At 50.4% G+C, this 24,745-nt stretch overlaps 1 protein-coding gene across 5 annotated transcripts in view; it reads right to left on the reverse strand.

Moving 5' to 3' along the window:
* LOC105181793 (serine proteinase stubble) overlaps positions 1–24,745 on the reverse strand; it is a 36,342-nt gene that overhangs the window by 2,324 nt on the left and 9,273 nt on the right. Inside the window, exons 1-5 of one of the 5 annotated variants that reach the window (XM_025302527.1) lie at positions 12,733–13,344; positions 4,441–4,530; positions 1,772–1,929; positions 986–1,690; positions 344–612 (exon numbers count right to left, since the gene is read on the reverse strand). In XM_025302527.1, the coding sequence (XP_025158312.1) occupies positions 344–612; positions 986–1,690; positions 1,772–1,929; positions 4,441–4,522 (1,214 nt within the window). In that variant the 5' untranslated portion in view covers positions 4,523–4,530; positions 12,733–13,344. Of the gene's footprint in view, positions 1–343; positions 613–985; positions 1,930–4,440; positions 4,531–12,732; positions 13,345–24,745 lie in introns of those variants that run through there. The other 4 variants (XM_025302525.1, XM_025302523.1, XM_025302526.1 and 1 more) reach the window with 4 other exon arrangements.

A 24,745-nucleotide genomic window follows, 5' to 3' on the forward strand; every position in this document is an offset into this window, starting at 1 on the left:
AGAATGAAAGACAAATTTGAAGTTGAGTCCGATACGTAACGATACGAGTCCGACGCTCGATTTTGCCAATATGACGCTGCAGTCTTATTTCTTTCTCGCGATAATATGAGGAGAGGAGAGACGCACAATACCACAATACCACAATACGTGGATGGATACGTGGATGATAGGTCGTATAAAAATTGCAATTTAAATATTATTTTATTTTTGCAGACGATTAAGAAATGGTAGTTAAGCGTATATATTACATATAATTTAAAGCCTGCAATTTAAAGCCTGAAATTTGAATACTGCATATCTGCGCGGTGCGCAGAATAAGACGATTCGAAAGCAAATCTCATACCTAGTGGAAGGCTGCCTCATGTACGTCGGTCGAGCGGTCGTCGTTGACGTTTTTGTGGACAGTGACCAAGTATTCGGTTTCGAGATGAAATTCGGCCGATGATCTGCTTGGCTGCTTATCGAGATTGGCCGGTAGGTGGTCGTTTTGATGGAGAAGTAAGGCTTGGAGAAATCCGTCGTCGGTTTCGACTGCGCCGGTTTGGTCGCCCAGTGCGGTCGCTCGGTGTGTATGAAATTCAAACTCGGATGAGGAGGCTCCTTCGCCGTTTCCTGGCAGAAGATCGATATTCCATTAAACTAACCGCTCGCGACGCGAGCGGAAAGTAACGGCGTTATTATCCGTCGTGCATTATACGTCGTGCACGTAGACGGTGCATGTAGAAATATTATTTCGCGGAACATTGTTTTGTCATCAGCATCATCTCTCGCTGAAATGTATGAAAATAATAAGCTAAACAATGTCGCGACAAATTAAAGAATGCCTCTCGACGCATTCGCTACCGTACCTGTGTACTCGTGTGATATAACAGCGTTATAATTTGTAAAATATATAAATTGACATCCGTCTAACGACGCTTCGAGCCGAACTCGTAAACTTTTGTATGCAACACGAAGAGACAAAAGAATCAATCTTTATCCTTACGCTCTCCATGACGGAATTAACGTTCGGCCGGTGTATCGTTTCTTGCACGGTGAGATCGGCATCTTCGGTCTTGCCGTCATCCGGTCTCGATTCGAAGGGCCTCTGATTATTGCTGGGCTTTCCCCCCGGCTTGTTCGGCTTGTTCGGCGGCTTGCTGGGAGTCGATCCGGCGACTTCTTCGTCCTCCGCCGACGCGTGCTCTTTTCCCGGCAGACGCACCACCAACGTATTGTGAGTAACGTCCAATTTATCCTTGAAGCCCGCTTGACTCGGGCCAGACGAAGGCTTCTCGCTGACCGTTACCGCGCCCGGCCTGGTCTTTTGGTGCAGATGAGCGCCGTGGTGATGAGCGGGCCTCTTGGTCTCCTGCGGTCTCCCACCGGCCCACGAGGACGAAGACGCGGAGGGTATCGCGGGAGTCTGCGACCTGTCGACGTCGTGCTCGGACGTCGGCTTGGCATGCGGCCTCTTCTGCAAGGGTCGCGCGAGCCCGTTCGCGAATGGTTTCATCGGTCTGGTCGAGCCTCCGATGGGACTGTGAGATTCTGAGAAGTGATGGAGACTCGGTCTAGCCGTACTCGACGCTATCCACGAAGAGGGGCTCGAGAGGGAAGTTGACGTCAGTCTGGTCGACTCGTTCCCGACTGACTCCGCTGAGAGCAGGCTCGGCCTGAGCGTACTCGACGACGAATGGTGCTGCTGCTGCTGCTGATGATGATGAGGATGAGTATGATGAGTATGATGCGGGCGCTGCTGCTGCTGTTGCGACGAGCTTATCGCGTTTACCGTCGTGTTGTGCATGCAGCAACTGCCAAACATGAAAGTATCCACGCACACGCCAACGTGCGTGCCCTCGGACTTGATGCACTCCCACACGAACATGCACGTGCCTTCCTTGCCCTCAGAACCGGGCACCTTGCAGGGCTTCGGACTGATTTTGTAACCTGCGGTCAGACAACCACGACTCGGCGTCGATTATTCGGCGCGTTTAGCGTTTCCAACGGCCGACCGGAAGAATGCAAATGCAAACGCGCGCAACGCGTGTTCGCGGCTCGAGCCTTGAAGGCTTGCTCGATGTGAGCAAGTCAAAGCCGATGAATAATGAACGGTCGCTCCATATTTACGTTTACTGCTAAACGTAATCGTCCGATTCTAATTTCGCGCTAGGTGTACGTTGCTCGCCGCTAGAATCCAGAAGCCGGCGGGAATCGTGTATTGTATTAGATGAAAGCGATGAAAGCGAGCGAATACACCGATCATACCGTCGTCGGCATGTTCAACGACGGCATGTCATTCCTCGGAAACTGACGTTTCTGATGTGCATCTCTCTCTCTCTCTCTCTCTCTCTCTCTCTCTCTCTCTCTCTCTCGAAAGGACGAAAGCAACGAAGCAGCTCTTTGGCCGGCGAAATTATACACATTAAATCCGATGGATGTATTAAAGGATAACGCGTTGCGTGACGTCGTGTCGCACAGTAAGGGAACGATAGGTCACGTCGTGATCGACAATTACACTGTCATAGACGTTACGCTCCATGTCCAATCTCGCCGTCAAGTTCGGTGAAAGTGTACTACTTGCCGAGGTGCGCGTGAGATATCGTGTATAGAGGAAAAGAAAAAAATGAAACTTAATTACTGGAAGAGAGGAGTACGTAGACCTGGGCCGAGTCATTAACCGAGTCATGCTAAGACTCGGGCCAACGTGAATTACGACCGCGGCGACGACGGTAGTAGCTTCGCCGCGTAGTCGCTTTCTCCGTTAGAAACACGATCGTGTCAGCTTGCACCGCGCGGATGCGTTACGTTATAAAGGGAAGCGCTTGAGTCGGCTTCGAGAAAGACAGACAGACGGATAGATAGGCGGAGAGAAAAAGGAAGAGAAGAAAAATGAAATTATAGTATATCGGCAGTTGGCACGCGCCGTTGGTCCGCCGCACCAGTGGGACCAGGTGACATTCTTTGGTTGGAAATTCCTGAGACCTGTATTTCCGACCGATCATCGACACCAATGGATGAGCTTGATCCTGAATAAATTCCGAAGAGATATCTGTCTTGGCAAAATTAAAGAGAAAAAAATTTTTTTCTCGAATTACCAGCCCCAAAAGAGGAAAAATTATCGCGTTAAACGCAAGAAACTTGTGAAATAATTTCTATTCTAATAGCGTGCTCAACGGATTGAAACTATGAAATCAATCAGCAGACACCTCGAGATTTATCGATCTTGACTCAGAAACCCATTATTCCCCAAAATTCATAAGCCCAAAATACAAAAGCATCAAATATAGACCCGTTAAGCACAAAACCGGCGGGAGGTTTTGAGTCTCAAGCCCATCGACCTAGGAATCTATCAATCCGAGAACTTTTTAGCTCGTGGATGCATGAAGCCGTATATATTAAGAGCCTCAAATAGTCCAAGAGCCCGATCTAGCCACAGCTCGAGAACCTAATAATACCCGACGTTGAATATTCAGCTGTAAAACATTAAGTTCGAGCCTCGAAACTTTTCACACAAACCCTGAACCGATAATTTTGTCCCAATCTCGGCTGGACAGATCTCTTTGGGATTTATTCAGGATCAACCTCGTACCCATCGGTGTCGATGGATCGGTTGAAAATTCAGGTCTCTGGAGAATTTTGAAGCAAAAAATGTCATCTGGCCTCACTGTGCGCCGATTCGATCGCGGAAAGCGCTGGAAACGCTTCGCTCCCGATACGTACTTCGCGTGCGGAGATACGCGGGCTCCCGTTGCGGGAACAACCGCGGATCTACTGTGAAAGCCACACGTTAACGTTATGCCGCTGTATTCCAATTTGTTGACGATTATCCTGATTGCGAAGTCATCGCGAGCGAGGATGGCCTGATTTGCAACGCGCGCGCGCGCGCGCGCGGCAAAGATCACAGCCGATCATTATTGCGCACGTCAATTATCTGGGAGCGGTTAAAAGTATTAGATAAAACCTCCCTCTCCCCCTCTTTTGTTCTTTCTTCCTCTTTTCCTCTCCCATTCTCTCTCCCTTCGTCCGAAACAAAAAGAAAGTAGTAGTCTTCTTTCGCTTTTCTTTTCTCACGCTCGTGCACGACCGACTGCACCTTGACCGAGTTCTCCTTCCAATTAAGCGTTACACATTCAAGGGGAACCTTCGGCCGAAGAGAAAGAGAGACGCCGCGTAAAGGGAGGGCAGAAGAGAGAGAGAGAGAGAGAGAGAGAGAGAGAACTCGGGGGGAGAAGATGAAGAACAGGAAGGAGAGAGAGGACGACAGCAGCTGCTGCGACGGTCACTCGAAAGTACACGCGGAAGAGACACGGCGGCGTCCGCGCGACCGAAAGCACAGATGAACGCGCTCACACATACACACACACACATACACACACACAAACACACGCACACACAGTACAGAGAGATGCCGCGGATACCGAAACGTGCGTTTAAATCACCAAAAGGAATATTACTGACTGTGACCTCGATTCAGCGTGCTGAAAGACCTGGCGATGCCCGACCACCAGAGAATCGTGGCCACGTAACCGATCCACCGCATCCTGATCCCTGAAAACAAGAACGTCGTTATTCCATGAGAGTCGAGACTGAGAGAGCTTATGGCAGTAGTCTCTCTCAATTGTCGCACGTATTTCTTTCCGACCGATGCGACTGAGATCGCTCACAAGCGACGGGGGGCTCTTTTAGCTCGGGCTAGCCTTTTTTCATTCACAGCAAGAAGCTGGATTCTCCTCTCTCGCCGGAGAGTCAGCCGCTCGCTGCGCGCTCTACTCAACGTGCGATTACCAGCGATAGACCGCTCAATTTTACAATTCTATCAAAAGCTATCGCGCGGCAACACGCGAGTGGTGTACCCTACGCTTGCTCTTTCGTCGCGTCCATTGTCTATTGTTTGCTGCGCGCGTGTGCCCCTTTCTAGTTCACTTTCCCGTTGCTGACGCACGCCTTTCTTATTAATCTTTCCAAAGACAAACGAGATGCGCGCGCGCGCACGCACACACACACACACACACACACACATTCGGCCCGTGTGCGACGTTCTGTTCGCCTCTCGTATCTCCAGTGAACTATGAATAAAAACGGTGAAAAACGTCACGTGCGTATCTCGCGGCGATCTCGCGGAAACGGTAGTGTCATAATTCCTGAAAGTGCCTTCTGGAGCGACTTCGATTTACATAATGTTATTATCCGCGAATAACTCGTGGAATATTAAACGCGCGCGCGAGCATACGTGCATTATAAATAAGCCGCGTCGCGCGGATTTGCTTGAAACGCAAGCCGCGGAGCGACGAAACGTAAAAGTGAGAGGATCGAGACGCAATTTGCATATTCAATGGGGAATTCCCATTAGGCAATGTCGCGCGAAATGTTCGTCCGAACGGACGTCGTTTACGCCGGCTGAGAGCGACTCGGAGGTACGGAGGTTTCATCGAAAAGTAAGGAGAATTTTGCAATTGCGCGCGCTGCATCTTGTCTATTCAGTTGATTCTTTTGTTTTGCGGTTGGTAGCACCACCAGCGACGTACGTGTCAATATTCAGGCAGGACGCTTAATTTGTGTTTGGCGATTTTTTGTGCGGAGAAATGTTGGATCAGAGAGTACACCGCACTTTGCATATCCAACAGTTCTTGGCGAGACACTACACCGTGTTGTGATGCCGCAAAACCATCTTATTCTCCAGACATGGCTCCCTCCGTGACTTTTTCCTATTTCCCAAACTCCAAAGGACAACATGTTTATCAACAATAGATGAGATCAAAAGGCGAAGTCCAGCGGATTCAGTTCAAGACCTATACCTAAGGAGGCGTTTCACCAGTGTTTCTCTGGAACTGGAAGCTACGTTGGCGTAAGTGTATAATATCACAGGGGGGCTACTTTGAGGGAGATGGGATAAACATTGAAGATTAAATAAAAGAGAAAATAAAAAATTCTCGTTACTCTCTTCGATCGAACCTCCTATAAGAACCTAGCGAATTCATCGTGGCATGGATTTGCTCGCCGCCGTGAGAAGAAGTGTCTTGGTCTCCGCTCTATCGTTGGCGCTGCCGACGATCCGCCGGGCATCGCCGATGGCATCCCGATGGCAACGCGACACAGGTGCGCGTCCAAGACGCACATCGCGACGAGCAAAAAAGCTAGCCCGGGGGCCGACTTGTCAACCGAATTCTGGTCCCGCATTCCAGGTCATCGATGCAGCCCGATGCCGCTCGCTTTCGAGTGTTCGCTCGAGGACACCATTATCCTGGGACGGGATTGCCCCGTCGTCATTCGGACTATCTCTTCTATCTATCGACGTGGCATGCTCTGAATATTCCTCGCATTCCCTCGCACAATGGCCGCACTGTGGCCGAACTCCGCTTGAAGGGGGAGCGCCCCGTTTTTCACAGGGCCCCCGAGAGGGGTGGGGGTGGGGGGGGGGGAGATACTTTTCTGCAGATTTATTTGTCAGATTATCTCCGTGTCCGCGTTTTACTCGGCTCCGGCTCGATTTCCAAGTATCGTCCGGGCTCGATGCAACATGCGGCGGGAGCGCTTGGCGTCGAATCGACGCGCTGGTTCTAGGATACGCGAGTTTATCGAGCGCGTCGTATCTTGCGTAACTATTGCGGCTGTAGAAATCCCACGTGGACGGATGCGCGTCTTTGATAACTTTCTCGGCGAACCGGCGATCCCCGCCGGTTCGAGAACGACTAGATGCGCCGGGCAGATATTGGACCCCTGCGAGAGCGGATGTTTCCTTTCCCGTGTCGCAATACGCGTATGCATTTCAAAGTTTTTTACGTGACAACTTTCGCGAACGCGGCAAACGAGATTCGAGAAAACGTACGCAGCCAGCGACTACCGTCCGACTCCCATCTTCGCATTCGCATTCGCTGCACTCCCAATATGCCCTAAGGACTCTTCTCTTTCTGTTTTCTTTTCTTTTATCGTCCGGCTGGATGATAAAACCGACGTGCGGACGAGCGGCTCTGTTGTGTGAGCCGTGTTGAAATAACAGTTCAACGACATTACGAGTCTATCGGAAGTCTATTCCGCGTGCTCGAGGCAGCGCGCGCGCGCGCGCGCGCGAGGCCGCTCTGGGACAAGGTCAAGAAGCAGAATATAGAACTGTCGCTGCTGGTTGGCCGCGACTTCTCTTACTGCACCGGTAGCTCTGCGGTCGCTGCCACTCGAGGCAGAAAACGTGCACCAAGGACGAGCAAGAAGAGATGCCGGATGACCTAGTGATCGCGGATTTCAAATGACATTTATCGATCTTCTTCAACGTGACCGCTAGAGTGGCGTAGCGCGCACAAAAAGAGTTGCACCGTCAGCGGCGGATTATCCGCGAGGTTGCGATAAACCGCCACTCGTATAAGGAGGCTTCGGAGGGAGATGCGCGGAATTCGCGCAGTCGCGCAGTGTCCATCAGAAACGAGATATATATATATATATATACATGAGAATAGCCGGTGAGAAATATCCAGCGGGGAAGCGGCGACTCGTCGTCCCTCTATCATTTGAATTTGCAATTTTTCCTGCCCATCGTTCCGCCCTTCCTCCGGCTAATATAAGTCAATAATCTTGCAGCGACATTATGTACTCGGTGTGCCTTTCGAGTAATATCGTATGAAATATGTATGTATCCGAGCGCTCGCGTAACGACGCGAGCTGCAGCCGAGGCTTTAAAATGTCCCGAGCTACACCGTTGTATACCCCGTATACCGCTTATTTATTCATGAGAGAAATGAATAAATTTCAATATATGTATATTTATATTTGTGTAAAATTTTAATGAGTTTACGCGCTCGCCGTCGCGCAATTTTCCTCGCTCGAATAAAGCGCGCTCCGAAACGCGCTCGCGCGCGCGAGAGCGTCTAGCCGCTCGACTTTTGCGCGGCGAACATCGCCGCGGTGTACGGCCCCGGTAACGAGTATATTTACTAGCATCGGATTGAAATCACTCGGCGAATCAGCCGAGTGTGTGTGTGTGTGTGTGTGGGGGTTCATTAGCATTCATAGTCGTGACAAGATTTCGTAATGCCCGCAGGATCCTCCGACGCTGACGACTTCCCAGTTCCCAGGCACGTGCCGCCGCGTGACGCGTGAGATGTGTACACGACTCGATATATATGAAAGGGACACTGTTTGCGCTATAAGACAAATGTGACTCTTCATGCTCTTTATGCTGCTGCTATACGTACAAACACCGGCGCGTCCGCAAAATAGACAATTCCGATCCGCGGCTTTCGAACCCGCGCGGTGCTTTTATTCTCCTTGCTTCGACTTCGATTATCGTACCATATATCGTACAGCGCGTATATCGTCGCGTTGCGACTCGCCGATGATTGACGTAAATAATAATAATAATAATAATAATGATAATATTACAAGTACAATCAATGTGACATGACCAACACGCATACGCAACACGAGATGATAATCGGTCGGATAGAATGAGACGTATCGAAGCAATAATTAAGGTGAGCAGTAATCGATGAATCGCGAGGTATTAGTACGGTACTTATACGGTAAACGGTGTCGCGTACGGTAAAAATGACACGAGCGTCGTCGCTTCAAGGGCATAGGCGCGCGCGCGCGCGCGCAAACGTGTCGATTGTTTAAAGTTTCATTTCGCATCTACGAGTCCCACGAGAGAAAACGTCTCTCGTATACGATAACCGGAGCGTTTCCAACTCACGTCACCTTCCAAAGAAATATTCCGTAACGACTAGCGGTTATCATAATTCTCTCGTTCTCTCTCATTTCTGCTTAATCGTTCTCATCCGACAGCAAATGTATCCCGAGATTCTCTCTCGTTTGTACGTAACGCGTCAGTGCGATTTTCCATCCGCGTTCCGTGCGGTAACACGCGTGTCAAATATTAGGCGAGCAAAAAGTTTCTGAGCTTCTTTTTGCAAAATTCAATTTCCCATTGCATGTAAACGTACGGAAATGGCTTGCCGCGCGCAACGCCAAGCTGCTCCGCAAGCTCAGTTGCTTTTTCAGTTTGCGCAGAGTTCGCATCCAGCAATGCTTGCAATTTGTCCGTTTCAATCTTTCGAGGGGTGTCCAGCACGCGGCTCATCTTCAAGACCGAAGACTCTCCTTGGCGGAATCTTTTGTACCATCTTTTACACGTATCTCTCCATATGCAGCACAAATCATTTCAGTGGCTTCAGCGGCATTTTTCTTCAGATGAAACGCGCAAAGTGGATGGAAAATCGAATATCTCCTCTTTTGTTATTACCATCGTGAACACTACTGATTTACTGAGGTTATGTGCACTAAACGTCATCATCAAACCAAGCATGGCATTTTAAAAGGCCAAATGTCAACGCTTTAAAACCGCAAAAGGGCGGAAAGATAAATAAAATTTAAATTGTAGTTTCGGTTGTATGAAATTTAAAGCTCAGAACTTTTTTGCTCATCTAATATCATTTTTCAGAGCAGCTTTATGTCACGTCTCTCTCTCTCTCTCTCTCTCTCTCTCTCTCTCTCTCTCTCTGTCTCTCTGGGAGGAGAATAAATTTGGAACTTTCGCAAACTGCGGAAAGTTCACAAACCTTCGTTCCTCCTTTGTAGAGGCGACACCGTTAACTTCACGCGTTTCAGTCGTTCATCTTGCTTCATTCTCGTTGAACGAACGAGTAGTCGAAGAGCGACGAGGCGCGGCGAGCGCTGATTTTAGAGGGAATTTCTGCCGAGATCGCGCTCGACTGTGTGCCAACTCTAAACTCCAAACAATCGCCCTTCCGCGCGAATTAAGTACCGCCGAGCGCGGCGCTTTAATCCTCGAGTAATTTAATTTACGTCTTTCCTGGTGCGTTCGAGCGGCGATGGTGAGTCTAATGAGCGGGCGTAACAGTTCTCGCAGGAAATGGACGATGATTAGGGGGAGTAATCCGCATAGAGTGCGGAGTTCGCTTTGCGGCTTCGCAGGGAAATATTTGGTTCTCGTTCCAGCCAGCCGCCGTTGCCATGGGAAAGTTTCACGAGTTTCGAGGCGCGCGCGCGCTTTTCGCCGCGCCGTTGGAGTCGTCTTGCCTTATCATCGTCACGCTCGCGATTTTCGTAGAAAAAAGACGCGCGCGTGCGCGCGCGCGTGTGTGTGTGTGTGTGTGTATCTTACCCGGCCGTTGAATTGTCGGTAATGTCTATTTAATGTTTGGTGCAGTAGACACTGCATATTCCGTGGGCTCTTGAAAGTCAGGATAGAAAAGGAAAAAAAGAGAAAAACGTGAAGAAGAAGAAGAAGAAGAAGAAGAAGGAGCGCGGCCGGCGCCGCGATGCACTTCCCGCGCGCATGCGCGCACGGTACGATCAATCGCGACGCGCCGTGACGTCGATCGATATATATCGAGCGGTCGGCGATGGCGCGCGAACTGGAGCAAGTCGAAACGACGAGAAACGTTCTCACGTACGCGCGGTATGTCTTTTCGTAGCGTAGCGTGCGGCCGAAGCATATGGTTGATCAACCGGATTAAGCGATCATCCAGGTTTACCGAAACGCGCGACGTATGGCGCGCGCGCGGTCGAATTGGCGCGACATTGCGGTAAATATTAATAAGCCGGCGGCTAGCAGCTGCTAGTTTTTACGGCGCGCGTTTCGTAGCTCTTCGTCGTCTTCGTCGTCTGCGGCGCGTCGCGTCGCGTCTACGAAACACACACGTTGCGTTGGAACGTGGGTGGGACGCGCCGATGCAGGATGCGCTTCCATAATCCGAGGTCTAAGCATCCCGTTGCACGGGAAGCCGAGCGAGAAACGAGAAGCGAAGAAAGAGAGACAGAGAAAGAGAGAGAGAGAGAGAGAGAGAGAGAGAGAGAACGCGCGCGCAAGAAAGAGATAGAGAGAGAGAGAGAGAGAGAGGGAGAGGGAGAGAGAGAGAGAGAGAGAGAGAGAGAGAGAGAGAGAGAGACAGCCAGCAGGCTGATAAAGCGCACGAGGAGGAGACGAACGGTCGCACCGTGCCACGCCGCTTCGCTTCGCTCCGGTCCAGTCCGGTACCGGTCCAAGAGAGCCGACGAGATGCCGGTGATTCGATCCGACGACTTTGCGCGAAAAAGCAGGCTCTCGCCACGGTCGATATGTCGATCGGCAGGTTATCGGTCGGAGAAGCTCGGCTACATTAATATTATAATGAGGAGACCGCATCCAGAACGAATAGTTGTGCTGAAGTGCTCGACAGTTTGAACCAAATGTAACAGTAAATGGCTCTGAAATATAGATTTGCTGAAGATTAAGGTGGACGTTTTAGCGAGAGAAGTATACTCTCTCTCTCTCTCTCTCTCTCTCTCTCTCTCTTGGTACTCGGGGAGTGGGTCTATCAGACGAGACGCGAACTGGACCAGATTTGAGGAAGCGGTTAGGTAGATCATTTCCAGGAGCGATGTAGAATTTTGCATATGAGACGCACCGAGCTGAGATTGATCAAGTTTATAATTTGCGAGGTCCACTTTGAACGCCCGATTGATATTTAAAGATATGTGCATATTTAAAGATACGCCCGACACGTGGACCTTGCAAATTATGGACTCGATCCATTTCGACTTCTCGGAACGTTTCGCGTATTGACAGCGTAATGAGCATATACCTCTCGTAGAGCAAGTTTAAATAATTAAGTACGGCGGCGGCGGCGGCGGCGGCGGCGAGAAAAACGCAACACGATAGCGTCGGAGTAACAACGATCGGCTCATTAAGCTTTTTAATGCGACGGTGAAAAAGTGGCCGGTGAGTAGCGCGGAAAGGATCTGCAAATAGCGATCGAGCCGAAGAGAACCGCTGAGGAGAAACTTCTCGGCCGTCGTCGCGACGCCCGTAACTAAAGCGACGACTGATGGACACGGAGGACGTTAGGCGAGTATTCCGGAAGTATGACAACGGTAATGGATAACTGGAAATCGCTATCGACACTACCGCGGAACGTACACAAGCGGCCGAGTAGAGGTAGGTAGGTAGGTAGGTACAAGTATCGCGAGAGAATATCGCGGCTTAGCTGACCGAAGTCACGTTCGACACGGTCGTGACGGTGATCTTCTGAATGACCGCTGGAGATCGCTGGACCGACCCCCCGGCTCATGCAAATCTCACGACCACCATTTACGCTTTAACGGCCTGCTCGTCGATTTTCGGCGATACGATTTTCCCGCTCCTCTTCAAGGAGCACACGGCCTGCGGCCGCTCTCGAATTTCCAGCGACCTCGCGAACAGCGAACAGAGCCCGGAAGGTCGCACAGCGCGCACGTCCGATGTCATTGGCGCGCGTCGCGCGGCGAGTAAGTGTCACGTTTGACAGATCAAACGGCCTCGTTCGGCCTGATCCTTTAGCCGGCGCGGCGGCGCGGCTTGTAACTTTCCAAACGCAGCCGCGAGATTGTCATTTATATGCACGTCAACGAGAGACACGTGGCGAGTACCATAACGCCGCCCACGATAGCTGTCGCGACGATGCACGACGTGGTGTCGAAGGGCGTGGGCGAGCGCCGCTGCTTTCTTTAACGCGAGCGTCAAACAGCCGCTTGTGTGTGTGTGTATGTGTGTTATCCGATCGTAATTCGTCGCGTATTATTATCGCGCCTCGCGGCGGCCGCGGCGGCGAGAACAAGCATCAGCCGCTCCGGAGCTGCGCGGAGTGAATCGCGTCGCGAGCGGTCGTTCCGTTTCCGTTCGCGACTGACTGAATTAGTCACGTCTCTCTCTCTCTCTCTCTCTCTCACGCGCGCGCGCGCGAGGTTGCTTAATACTTGGAGCCCTTTCGGCGAGAACGGTACCTTCGGTCGTACGCGGACCCGAGCGGCCCGCGATTTGGAAATCCAGCGAGTCCTCGCAATCACTTCATCCGCGCTCACTGCGAATCATCAACGTATCCTCGTGACTCATCTCGTGCTCCGGACACAACGACAAGCATGGATTTCCGACGGCAATGGGTGGCATGCTCGCGCGGGGAAACCACCATCGTGATTCACCCGCAGAGTGACGAGGCGGCCGCCCCCGCCTCCCCCCCCCCGGCCGATGTGGAGACCGAGCAATTTGTTCTTCGGCTCCGCGCCTCGGGACCGACCGGTGACCGAAAGTCAGTTCTTCATGTTGACGGGATCACGAGTCCGCGCGAACCGATGCTTCTCGCTAGACTTCTCTAGCTCGCCGCGCGAAATTGCGATCGAACTTGAGGATCCGTGCCGGTCTCGAGCGAGCCTCGCTGAGTCCGAGGCAAGACTCGGCAGTGTCAACACCGGACGCGTCGACGGTCGACCAAACGGATGTCGTGGGCAACCGATCGTCAGCAGAGTCCGCCGCATTGAAACGTCATCGATCGCCACCCGCCGGCCCGCCGTTGCACTGATTGGAAACGATTCCGCCGGGTCTCTCTCTCTCTCTCTCTCTCTCTCTCTCTCTCTCTCTCTCTCTCTCTCTCGACGACGACGACGACACTGAATCCCACTGAATGCGTACGCAGAGACAACTGTCGTAGATTTCCAAAGAGGACTCTTCGTAAATCCTCGCCTCGCAGATCCACGCGCATCCACGTTCCACGTGACAGCTGATGGCCCTCCGAATTGCCGTGGGCGCGACTATCTATCGGCTGACAAATGGTCCCGAGTCAAGTATTGGCACCCTCCCCTCCCCCGTCGCGATCCTGCGATCCGATCGTGTCCGATTGGAGTGGTCCATTCGGCGGGACCTGACCGCCCCCAGCTGGGAGAAACGAAATTAGACGCGAGTACGAGCGGGTACGGTAATAACGAGGAAATAACGAGAGAGAGAGAGAGAGAGAGAGAGAGAGAGAGAGAGAGAGAGAGAGAGATCCGATCGGCGCGCGATGCGCGATGCGCGACGCTAGAGTGGAATAGCGGGTCGAAACCGAACGGTTGAGAGGTTTACCCGTGACGGACGCCGGGCTGGTACTGAACGGCTTAACCGGTATATACAACCACTGACCGTCATCATCGCAGCCATCACCGGTCTCTCCCTCTCGTTCTTTCTCTCTACTCCTGTTTTTCTCTTCCTCCGCCGTTCGCCGTTCCGTCTCCTTCTTCGTGCCGTGCCATCCTCGTCCTCGTCCTCGTCCACCGCTAACTATTATCGCCACCGTCACTCGACCTTCTTCTCCAACGTGCACGGTCTCTTACGGGCCAACGCGCGGGTCTCTCGTCGCTCGTTCCTCGGCTTCGTATTCAAGGTTACCGGCGAAAATGCACGCGAAATCGCGGGCGCGCTCGCGAAAAGTCGAACGGGGGCGGGGGGGGGGGATCCGATCGATAATGCGGCTAAGGACTAACGGAGGAGCGCGCAGATATAGCGGAACAGCGATATCGCGCGAGATATGCGCCCGACACACGCGCCTTCGGCAGGAAGGGTGGCAGGAGTCTCTCTTGCGTTACTTTCAGCTTCCGCTACCGCTTTGCTACCGTTATGCCACCGCTCAGGGGAAAGGAATTGTTTTCGCCATTATGATAGTTATGGCTCGATACGGCGATGGCAGGTCTCGTGTGCGACTGCTTTGACTGGTGGTGGTCGTGCGCGGTTAGGTCTCGCCTACGACAGATGATGATTTAAGTTTTAAGGAACTGACCAATTGCAGCCGAACGTTCCTCTTAACGTTGTCTGTGATTGATCAATTTCTTAAGACTTAAAGTACCAATTTAAGTTGTAATTTCTAGCCTTGAGTAAATTGCCAGCGATTCTCAACATGTTAAATAAGTACTTTAAACCTTAAGCATTAAGGGGACTGGAGGGTCGGATTATTGAAAAATCGTGCTTCTTTTTCGATAATATCTTGTGACGAACTGAATAAATGTGCAAGAATGAAAATTTCAGATATATTTATATAACAAATGAAGAGTAGAAAATTATTGACAGATACTCATATAAATATACGTCCACTTAAATTTTAAACGCGTTTCTCTCGAAATTTTATTGTTCAACTTTTTGCAGTGATTTCTCCGAAACTGAGCTTCGTGTCGTTTTGAAATTTGAAAAGCGATAATATTTGTTCATGCGGCTCTCAGATGAATCATGGACAATTGCGTCGAAATATTTTATTTCGAGATATTAATTCTTTTGTTGTAAAAAGAACTGAAAAATTTGGATTTTTAAGCCACCTCATGATTTCTAGCTAAAATTCGCTCTGATCGGACCATCGAGAGCCGAGATATTACTGCAAAAACGACAATTTGAAAAGAAAAGAAGAGTATATTTCAACTATATATATATCGTATATTTATACAAGTGTTTGTTGATAAACAAAATTTTTCTACTTTCATATGTTGTATAAATATACCTAAAATTTTCATTTTTACATATTTATTCAGTTCGTAGCAAAATATTATCAAAAACAAGCACGATTTTTCCACAATCTGACTCTCCAGTCCCCTTAAGAAACTGACCAATCGCAATCAAAGTTTAGGGAGAATATTCGACTATAATTGATAAATTTCTTCTTAAATCATCCGTTGTAGACTAAGCCTTATTCCTCGGCCGTTACAATGTGACGCTACGTCGTCGCAGCTTGTACTTTTGCATTCTCGATGTGGCGCAAGGGGTTCGACAAGTTACAGGAAGCGCGCGTGTTTTTGTTTCGCCGTCGGGATTTCGATCCCATTGTATCAGGCCGCATTGTTCCATCCGGAGCGCGCGCGCGCGCGCGATGAGAAATCATGCGCGTCCGGGGGGAGAAAAACGTCCGGCGGCGACGCGCGACGGGAATTGCGCAAGGCCGATTTTGGAAACGCGGACGCGCACGAGGCACCGTTTTCTCCGTCTCACCCAAGAACCGTAGAAATCTTAGTCTCGGTGTGGCAAGAAACGAGAATGCGGCGCGGCGAGGCGCGGCGCAACACGACGGACGACCGGCCGGCCGGCCGGCGACCAACGCGGAGAAAACGGTTTAGAGGGAGACCGGAGGTAAAACTGATGACGCGGATGAAACTGAGAAACCAAGTAAGCGCGATTGCCCAGGATCGCCCGCGAGGATCGTGAAGATAATTCGTCGTTAATTTGTCGTTTCGACTCTCGACGTGGTGCGTGCGCGCTCACGTAGGTCGGTAGCGTTATTCGCTGATAGCGAGAGAGGCGCTCTCCTCCGAGAGTCGCTCGGCAGGATGCGACTCGAAAATTGCAAGGAAATTTTTACCGATTGCAAAATTGCAGCCTCCCGCTCGTCTCCCCGGGGCTTATCTGAACGGGGAACGGCTTGTCGTTTACGCGCAATGGGCGCGCGCGGAAGGGAGCGTGCGATTGTTACGAGCGCGATGCCACGAAGACGGGCATAATCCCGTACGCTAAGAGACGTACGCGAGTTGTGCGCGCGGAACGTAAAGAAATATAAATTGTAAAATAATGAGACCCGAGAGAGAAGATTGTCCGCCACGAACAACCTCGGACAATTTCGTCGGGAAATCTCACGCGCGTCCGAGCAACTCCGTCCGGATCGAATCGATCGAGCGTCGCACCGAGATATCGCCGAAAACGAGAGAGAGAGAGAGAGAGAGAGAGGGAGAGAGAGAGAGAGACCGCCGCGCCGGGGCTGAAGCGCGTCCGCGAAAAGGAGGATCGTGAGAGGATTTTCAGTAGCTGTTAATCCCCGGGCAACGTTCAGTATCCTCGATTACCGCCGTCGTGGCGTAGATGGCATACCAACGGAAATTCCTTTAACTAGTGCGAGATACGAACTGTCATGCTATCGGAACAATATCGCGCCATCGTGTCCGCCGCGCGTTACGCTGGGCCCCGCTCTGGCTTCGCAGGATCGATTGTTCGAGCAGCCCCCCGATTGTCGTCCTGCTCGCGGGATATTATTCGCATTTGTGCAAGGCGCCCAGAGAGATTTCGTTGCGCGAGGTCTCGCTCTCGCCCACCATGAGTCCTGAATGCAAAACAACGGTGTTAGCCGAGCATTTCGCAATGTTCACCAATGCAGCAAAGTGATGTTGTCTGCACGAGCGCCCCCCGAAAGAGATCCATTTCAGATAAAATTACTTAATTACACACAGCGTCGGCGAATTTTTACGTCGCACGCCTCTTTTGTATCATATCGATCGTAGCCGCGGCGCGCTGTAATTAAGTCTTGCTGGGAGTAGAAGCGCGCACGAGTTACGAGTATTTTAATAAGCCGCTGTTGGCGGTCGCGCACGACGGCGATGCCTGACACACACGGCACGTTCGGAAAGTTCGGGTCACACCACGGACAAGCTCGACTTGTCGTGCTGGACAAGTTTGACTCCCTCGTTTGCCCTGGTTTGCCCTCGTCAGCACGTATTTCGTGAGGCGACGGAGGAGCGTCTCGTAATACTCGTCGGCGTGGACGATTTAAACCCTTTGAGACGTACGTATTTTTCAGAAAGTCCGAATCACATGAAAATTTATACACGGGGCTTTCCGGGGTCGCTGATGACGAATCCGTTATCAGAGCTCCGAAAGAGATCAAGATGGCGGACGCGGAAATGAAAAATCGCGATAATTCCGGTGACAATGGGTATACTGTGGGATTTTTGGAGCAGCTGATTACGAAGCCGTTATCAAATTTCCCAAATTCAAGGTGGCGGCCGCAAATATGAAAAATCGCGACAATCTGGAATCCGCCATCTTGGAAAATTAATTTTGGAATTTGGACCTCAGATTCGTAATCAGCGATCCGAGAAACCCCCAAATCTTGATTTTGAGCAAGAAATTCACTCACAGTTTGTGGAAAATGATTTTTTTCTACAAAAATGTATATTTCTTTAAACAAAAACTTTGTTCATTTATAATAAATGGACAACTTGCGTGCAAAACACTCTTCAACCTTTCATGCGCGTTCCCATATCGTGTAAGAAGCTAAGAAACGCGAAAAACCCGTCAAAAATCCCTCAAATATGGAATATTTCGTGAAAATGTGAGAATAAATAGGTGGCAAGTACACTCACCACAATGCCTCAAAGGGTTAAGCGCGCGGCAGCCCCCGAATCTGGCGTATCTCGTCGGCCAATTAACGGACGCCACAGCGCGACAGCGCGAGCAAGAATCGGCCGAGAGGATCGTAATTGTTTGAGTTTTCGAACAGCCGATACCCGTTTGTAGGCTGATCCGCTCGTGTAAGCACAGAGGCAACACCAGTCGGGCGTAAGTACAGATTAGCGGTAACTCTCTCGGACGCGCGGCGCGGCGCGGCGCGGCGCGGCGCGGCGCGGAGCAATAGCCGTGTCCCATTCAAGTAAAGGCCAGTTTACACGCGGTTTCCTCAGCGCGGCGCGCGGCGCGGTATCCCTGCATCTGCATTAAGCGCGCACATGAGCCGGAATAAGAAAAGAAGGAGAATGGAACGAGTGGCCGGCATTCGCAAATCATTCCCCCAGCCAGGAGAAAAGAAAAATCGACGCGCCTCTCTCGCTCGCACAGCGCGACGACGAGAGTTCGAGTCGAGCGATGGAAAACGCACGTTTTCGCGCGGGCTCGACTCAGCGGACGAATCATCGTCCGCTGAGAAATGTTGCGGGACAAATCGAAGCTACGAAGAGGAGTGATTTCCAGTAGCCGGGAAATGCGCGTCCTGTTGATCCGCGGGAAGGAAAGATCGCGACGCGACGGGGCGTCCTGGCGGGACAGTTTCTCCCGGGTCACTTCCGTCTCAAGTTTTTCATTTTCACCGGCTTCCCGAAGCCCGAAGAAGCCCTGAAGACGACGAACGAACGAGCTGCGAGACTGATCCTTATGTCGCAGGATTACGCGTGAGGAAACGCGTGCAAACGATAGGCACATCGGCGCGCAACGTGTAACCTGAGAGGAAAACATCTTGTATGAACACAAGAGATTGGTTAATGATGGCATTATTGACCAGGCAGTAATTTCCATGATGGATCGATTGCAGTTCGACGGGCTTGGATAGGACTGTGCATGACTATAGCGGCCAACTGCCGCTATGCCCCGCAGAAACGTTCTCGGTCTCGATGGTAGTGTCAAAGCATGCGTCGTCGCGCGACAAGGAGAGAATCCGGAGGACGATCTGAGCAAGTTTGTAGGCAGGACACGGAACCATCAGATGATTGATTCCTCTACTGTCGACTGACACGAAGCCGACACTCTCTAATGACACGGCTAATGCGGCTTTAGTCCATTCTCCCGTCCCTCCCTCCTTCTTTCTCTCTCTCTCTCTCTCTCTCCTGGAACGAAGTACCGTACGGCTCGCGATTACCGCGTGTCCGATCGCAAACCCTTCTTTTTTTTTAATTTATTCAATCATACGTATTGCACGTAATTACGGTAATCGTAGAAATGACCACGGAAGAAAACATCATATTCGCCCTACGACGCAGGGAACATCATCTGACCGCGGGAAAAAAAAAAAGAAAAAGAAGAGGAAACATTATGCTCTGCCCCTACGACGCGGAGAACGCGTTGCTTATTTTAACTCTGTAATCTCAATACGGAGAGAAAACTGGATCTCTCCGTTCCCTCCCCCTCCCCCCTCCCCCGTGAGTGAAACCGCTGGGAAAATTTCGCGTTCGGCGAGAGCGGCTTTTAACCCTTTGAGTGGCACGAGTGGTGAGTATACTTACCATCCATTTATTCTCACATCTTCATGAAATATTTCATATTCGAGGGATTCTTGTCGGGTTTCTTGCGCTTTTCAGCTTTTTCATATGAACAAACATGAAAGGTTGAAGAGTGTTTTACATAAGTTGTTCCATTTATTATAAATAAACAAAATTTTTGTTTAAAGAATCTGAGGTCCAAATTCCAAAATTAATTTCCCAAGACGGCGGATTCAAGATGGCGGATCATGGAATTTTTATTAAATTAGCTAAAATTGGTACTCTGGTTAGTTTTTGAGGTCGCTGATTACGAATCTGAGGTCCACATTCTAAAATTCATTTTCCAAGATGGCGGAGTCCAGATTATCATAGCGATTTCTCATATTAGTGGCCGCCATCTTGAATTTTTCGAAAATTTGACAACGGATCAGCGACTCCAGAAAGCCCCGTATAGAAATTTTCGTGTAATTCGGATTTTCTGTGCAAACACGTGCCTCAAAAAAGGATTAACAAGCCGCGGCATGGTGCGCTCTCTTGACTTTGTCAAAGCGCGAGGAGAAGCCGAGGGAAATTCTCTCAGCGTGTTGAAAGAATGCAATCGTGCAATCAATGATAGCTTTAATAACGCCTCGTTATCGAAACGAAATATCGGCTCGTTTACTATTATACGTCGCTCGGAGTCGAAGATTAATACCATATCGTAATAGCGCACCGGTGCCGACTCACTCGTAAATACGGTAGGCGATTCGAGGCGGGTATTATATATTTATTACCGCAGTACACGACACACACGCGTATACGTAATACCGTAAAATCGGGAACGATTCTTTCGTAACGGCGCCATAAATATTGTCCTCCTTTGCAACTCGTGTTTGCGCCGTGATTATTCGCGCGATCGCCGCGGCGCGGCGCGGCGGAATCACCGAATTACTTCCCATTGACACATATCACGACAAATGAACGCTCGACAACGCGATCGCGTAAATAATCATTGTACTCGGCAGCATCGCAAGAGTGAAAAAAGGAATCCACCGCAACAATCATCCGGCGGCGGATGCCCAAAGATGAAACAAGGTAAGCAAGATGTGGTCTTTTTGCGAACGTTGCGTTCGCCCCGGCTACTTTTCCGGAGATTCTCCAGACACGTATAGTGGCACGTTTCTTTGCGGTGGCGAGCAGCGGGGCGAATCACGAGAGGGTAATCGATCGAAATTTCAATGAGCGGGTAAGGGGACGGCCCTCGTCAGCGTAAACCTGTCATTAATGCGGACTATGTATAATGGGGGCCGGTCCATGCATCAATATGTCCGAGTGTGTGATTACGGTGTTTGGTAGCGAAAGCCGGGTGCTATCGTGAATGAGATCTTATTCTTATTATTATGTGGACAGCGCGCGCGATGCGTCTCGCTTCGCACGGCTCGCCGGCCGTGCGTTTATGCGGCCGGGATTTTTCAGGGCGTGCCGTCTAATCGGCTCAAAGTGATATATAAACTGAACCGATTCGAATGACACTTTCTTCCCTCCCTTCCCGCCGATCCTATTCCAAGTCATTCGTCGACGGGATTTGTGAACGTCGACTAATGAAATCTATGCTGTCACCCCTCGGCGACGTCGTTGGTGACTCCTCGGCGCGCGCTCGTCGAGAAATGAATTTGCGTACGATTGTGCCGGCTAAATTCACATCTCGAGCGGAACGTTCTAAATTATCGCACGCGTCCCACTTGGCGTTTCGCGACAGCTAAGGGTTAATATACCGTGTAAGCGGTAATATATCGTGTTTATATTACCGACGACGCGACGCGACGCGACGCGACGCGATGTGGCGCCTTATCGACGTCTCTATCCGATTGCATTCGACGAGAAACTTTAATTACGGAATGAGCCGACAAGAGACGCACTTATAGCGAGTGAAACGCGAAATATATTAAAGTGATTCTCGCGACCTCGAGCCGCACCGCGTTTCCTGCGGTTAATCAATCGGCCGATTCGACGCCGATCTGAAACTCTCGAGCGAGCGCTCTCGCGCCGATCGACGTCGTCCTCGTCGGATTATCGTGCATGTACGGGGAGGGGGGAGGGGTGTTTCAGACCACCCGGGTCACCCGATTGTTTCGTAAACGCGACATTTTAGAGAAAAATCTTTCAGACAAAAGTTGTAGGGCTTCAAAGGATCTATTTACCGATGCTATAAATTTGACCTTGGGGTGACTTTGAAAAGCTCAGTCAAGATCAACATAAAGATCTTAAAACGGAGACCCCAATTTTTTATTACAACGTCCTTTTCCACCAGTTAATTTGAACAACTTTTGCTTAAAACATTTTTTTATTCGCTTAATATCTTTTTGGATATTTAAGGAAAACTTGATAACTTTTTCAATATTTAATTTACTATATCTCGCCGACTATTAGTCGGAAGAAAAAGTAGCACTAGACTCCTTTGCTCTATTATTTAGTTTCAAGAATATATTGTTCCAATAGCGGCCTGATTCTTGTTAATTTGATGATTTTGAAATTTCCAAAAGTCAACAAGTTAACAAAAATCAGGCCGCTATTGCAAAAATATATTCTTGAGACTAAATAGAGCAAAAAGATCTAGTACCACTTTTCTTCCGACGCAAATAGTTAGCGAGATAATCACAAGTTAAATATTGAAAAAGTTATCAAGTTTTCCTTAAATATCTAAAAAAATATTGAGCAAATAAAGAAAATGTTTCAAACAAAAGTCGTTCAAATTAACTGGTAGAAGAAGACAGTGTAATAAAAAATTGCGGTTTCCATTCGAGATTTTTATGTCGATCCGGACTGGGCTTTTCAAGATCATCCCAAGGTCAAATTTATAGCAGTGTATCAGTAAGTAGATCCTTCGAAGCCCTACAACTTTTGTCTGAAACATTTTTCTCTGAAACGTCACGTTTACAGAAAAATCGGCTGACCCGAGTGGTCTTGAAACGGACTCGGTATATATATGCAATAACAGAAGCATGCTCTCGAAAGTCGACGCAATAAGCGCACCGAGCGCTCTCGACGCGCTCGACCAAGAGTGGATTATCCCGGCCGGAGAAACGGGATGAGAAACGCACTCGTGACAACGGCTTAAAATCCTCGCCGACCGCCGCGGTAATTTACGGCCGGCCTCGCGAATTGCGTCACTCGCTCGCCTCGCAGCCGCCGCAGCCGCCGCGGCCGCCGTCGTCGTCGCTCGCAACCGCGGGGCTCCTTCCGTGTTTCGATTTTAATTAATCGCGCCGCTTAATCGGAATCATTAATCGGACGCTTTCCACGCTCTCGCACGCGTTCCCCGGCCGAAAGTCGGCGCTTACCGCCGCGCGCGGCGTAAGCTGCGCGCAGATCCATGCAAGTCCTCGACAGGACAGGCAGAGAGCCGGCTCTCTGCAGAAACTGCATGCCTGCTATGCGCTAGGAATACGAGAGCGCGGTAAGTCGTTTACCGTTACCGTTAATCGATGTCTCCGAGCATTACGTTTTACTCTTACTAATCCTCAACGAAAGTCCGCCGAGTGCTACGCGCTACGCACGGCGATATAAACGCTCGACCGTGTCCGGCAATTACGGGGCCCCGCGTCTTTTACCGAGTCGAGTCACAGATCTCGCGCTTTAAGAACCGCACCGGTTCGCGTTTATAGAAATAGATGCTCACGCGCCTCGGAGCTCTTCAGGCTGCTCTGCTCCCTGTCGCGTCTCGCGAGCGGGCTGAAAGAGCCACCCGAAGCTCCCTCGGACGGCCGTAAATTATCGGCGGCGATCCGAAATCCGGCGGACGGATTTTTATCCCGCTCCGTTTATTCCTCTCTCTTTTCTCCTTTTTTCTCTTCTTTTTTATATTACGCCAACGATACACCGTAAAATAGTCGCGTGATAGTCGCGGCCGATGGCGTGGCGCCGCGCGCGCGCGCGCGAACGGCAAGTCGGAGCTCGTCGGAGACTCCTTCGGAGACAGATCCGCGTCTTTTGAGGTGCGCGCTCCGAGGCGCACACCGGGCTATCCTCCGGGGAGACACACGTTTTGCGCGCGCGCGCGCGCGCGCGCGCGTGTCCCAACTTTCCGTTTCTCTCGTATCCTACAATAGTTTTGAAAGTAAAAGGAAAATCGCGCGGAGGAGCAACCCTATCTAATGTGAGCGTGGCGCGTGACGTTTTACCGCTAATTTGGAGAAAGTACAGGCATAATAGTCGTCATTATCGACGCTGAATGGACACTCCGCCGCAACGTATGTACGTACATGCACGACACGCGCCTTATGTTACAAGCCTTCTGTTCTCAGCAGCCCCGAGATAACACCTCGCGCCGTTCGCGCGCGCGCGCGCGCGTTTATTAGAAGCAACGGGTCAGTCCCGGTTCCGTTTAGGCGATCCTCTACCTCCGAGCTTGATAGCGAAGATACAATCGAAATCCTGCGAAATATGGCTGACCCTTCGGTACAGTCTCTTCGGTAAATGTTAATCGGATCGGATTGTGTCTTTCTAAGAGGAACCAAGAGGAGAACAAGGAGAAGAAGCGACGAGACAAGAATAAGAGAGAGAACATTGCTCGGCCATTTGGACCAAAGCGTCTGTAAATTGACTGGACGAGCAAGTACGAGCCATTCTCCGGCGATTTTTAACGAGGATCAATCTACCAAGTCATTTTCCGCGAGCAGAGCGTTCGTCGAACTTCTATTAACTTTGACCAATATTCATTTCTTTATGTATATGCGAGAACTTTGTATTATATACGCGTGCGAGAATTTAGTCTGCAATTTTCTCACATTTTTCCAGTCTGGACGAAATGCCGTGTGACGAGATAACGCGTTAGATATGTGTGAACATTTGGTCATTTCGATCTATCGATCAATCGCCAAAGAAGGTACCTGCGTATAAATTAAGCATAAAATTGGAGAACCTTTCACGTGACAGCGTGCACCTGAACGGGAGAGATGCGCTTGCTGGCGTGATTCATCCAGCCTGGTGGAAGGATGCGCTCGCGACGCGCGACGTTGGATATGGGACAATGGAAAGGATACGCGCGCGGAATCGACGCGCCTGTCCGCCGGCTCTCATTCTGCTTAGACGTAACTTTAATATGGAACTTCCTTCGGTCTTATACATGCTCGATGATTATGGAGGCAGTGAAAGTATACGCACACGGCGAGAGGGAGAGAGAGAGAGAGAGAGAGAGAGAGAGAGAGAGAGAGAGAGAGAGAGAGAGGGAGGAAGAGGAAGAGACAGACGAAGATGTCCGCGACGATTCGCCGGTGCGTTAATAACTCTGCGCGAG

Source organism: Harpegnathos saltator, unplaced genomic scaffold, assembly GCF_003227715.2.
Source record: "Harpegnathos saltator strain DR-91 unplaced genomic scaffold, Hsal_v8.6 scaffold498, whole genome shotgun sequence".
Classification (NCBI taxonomy): Eukaryota; Metazoa; Arthropoda; class Insecta; order Hymenoptera; family Formicidae; genus Harpegnathos; species Harpegnathos saltator.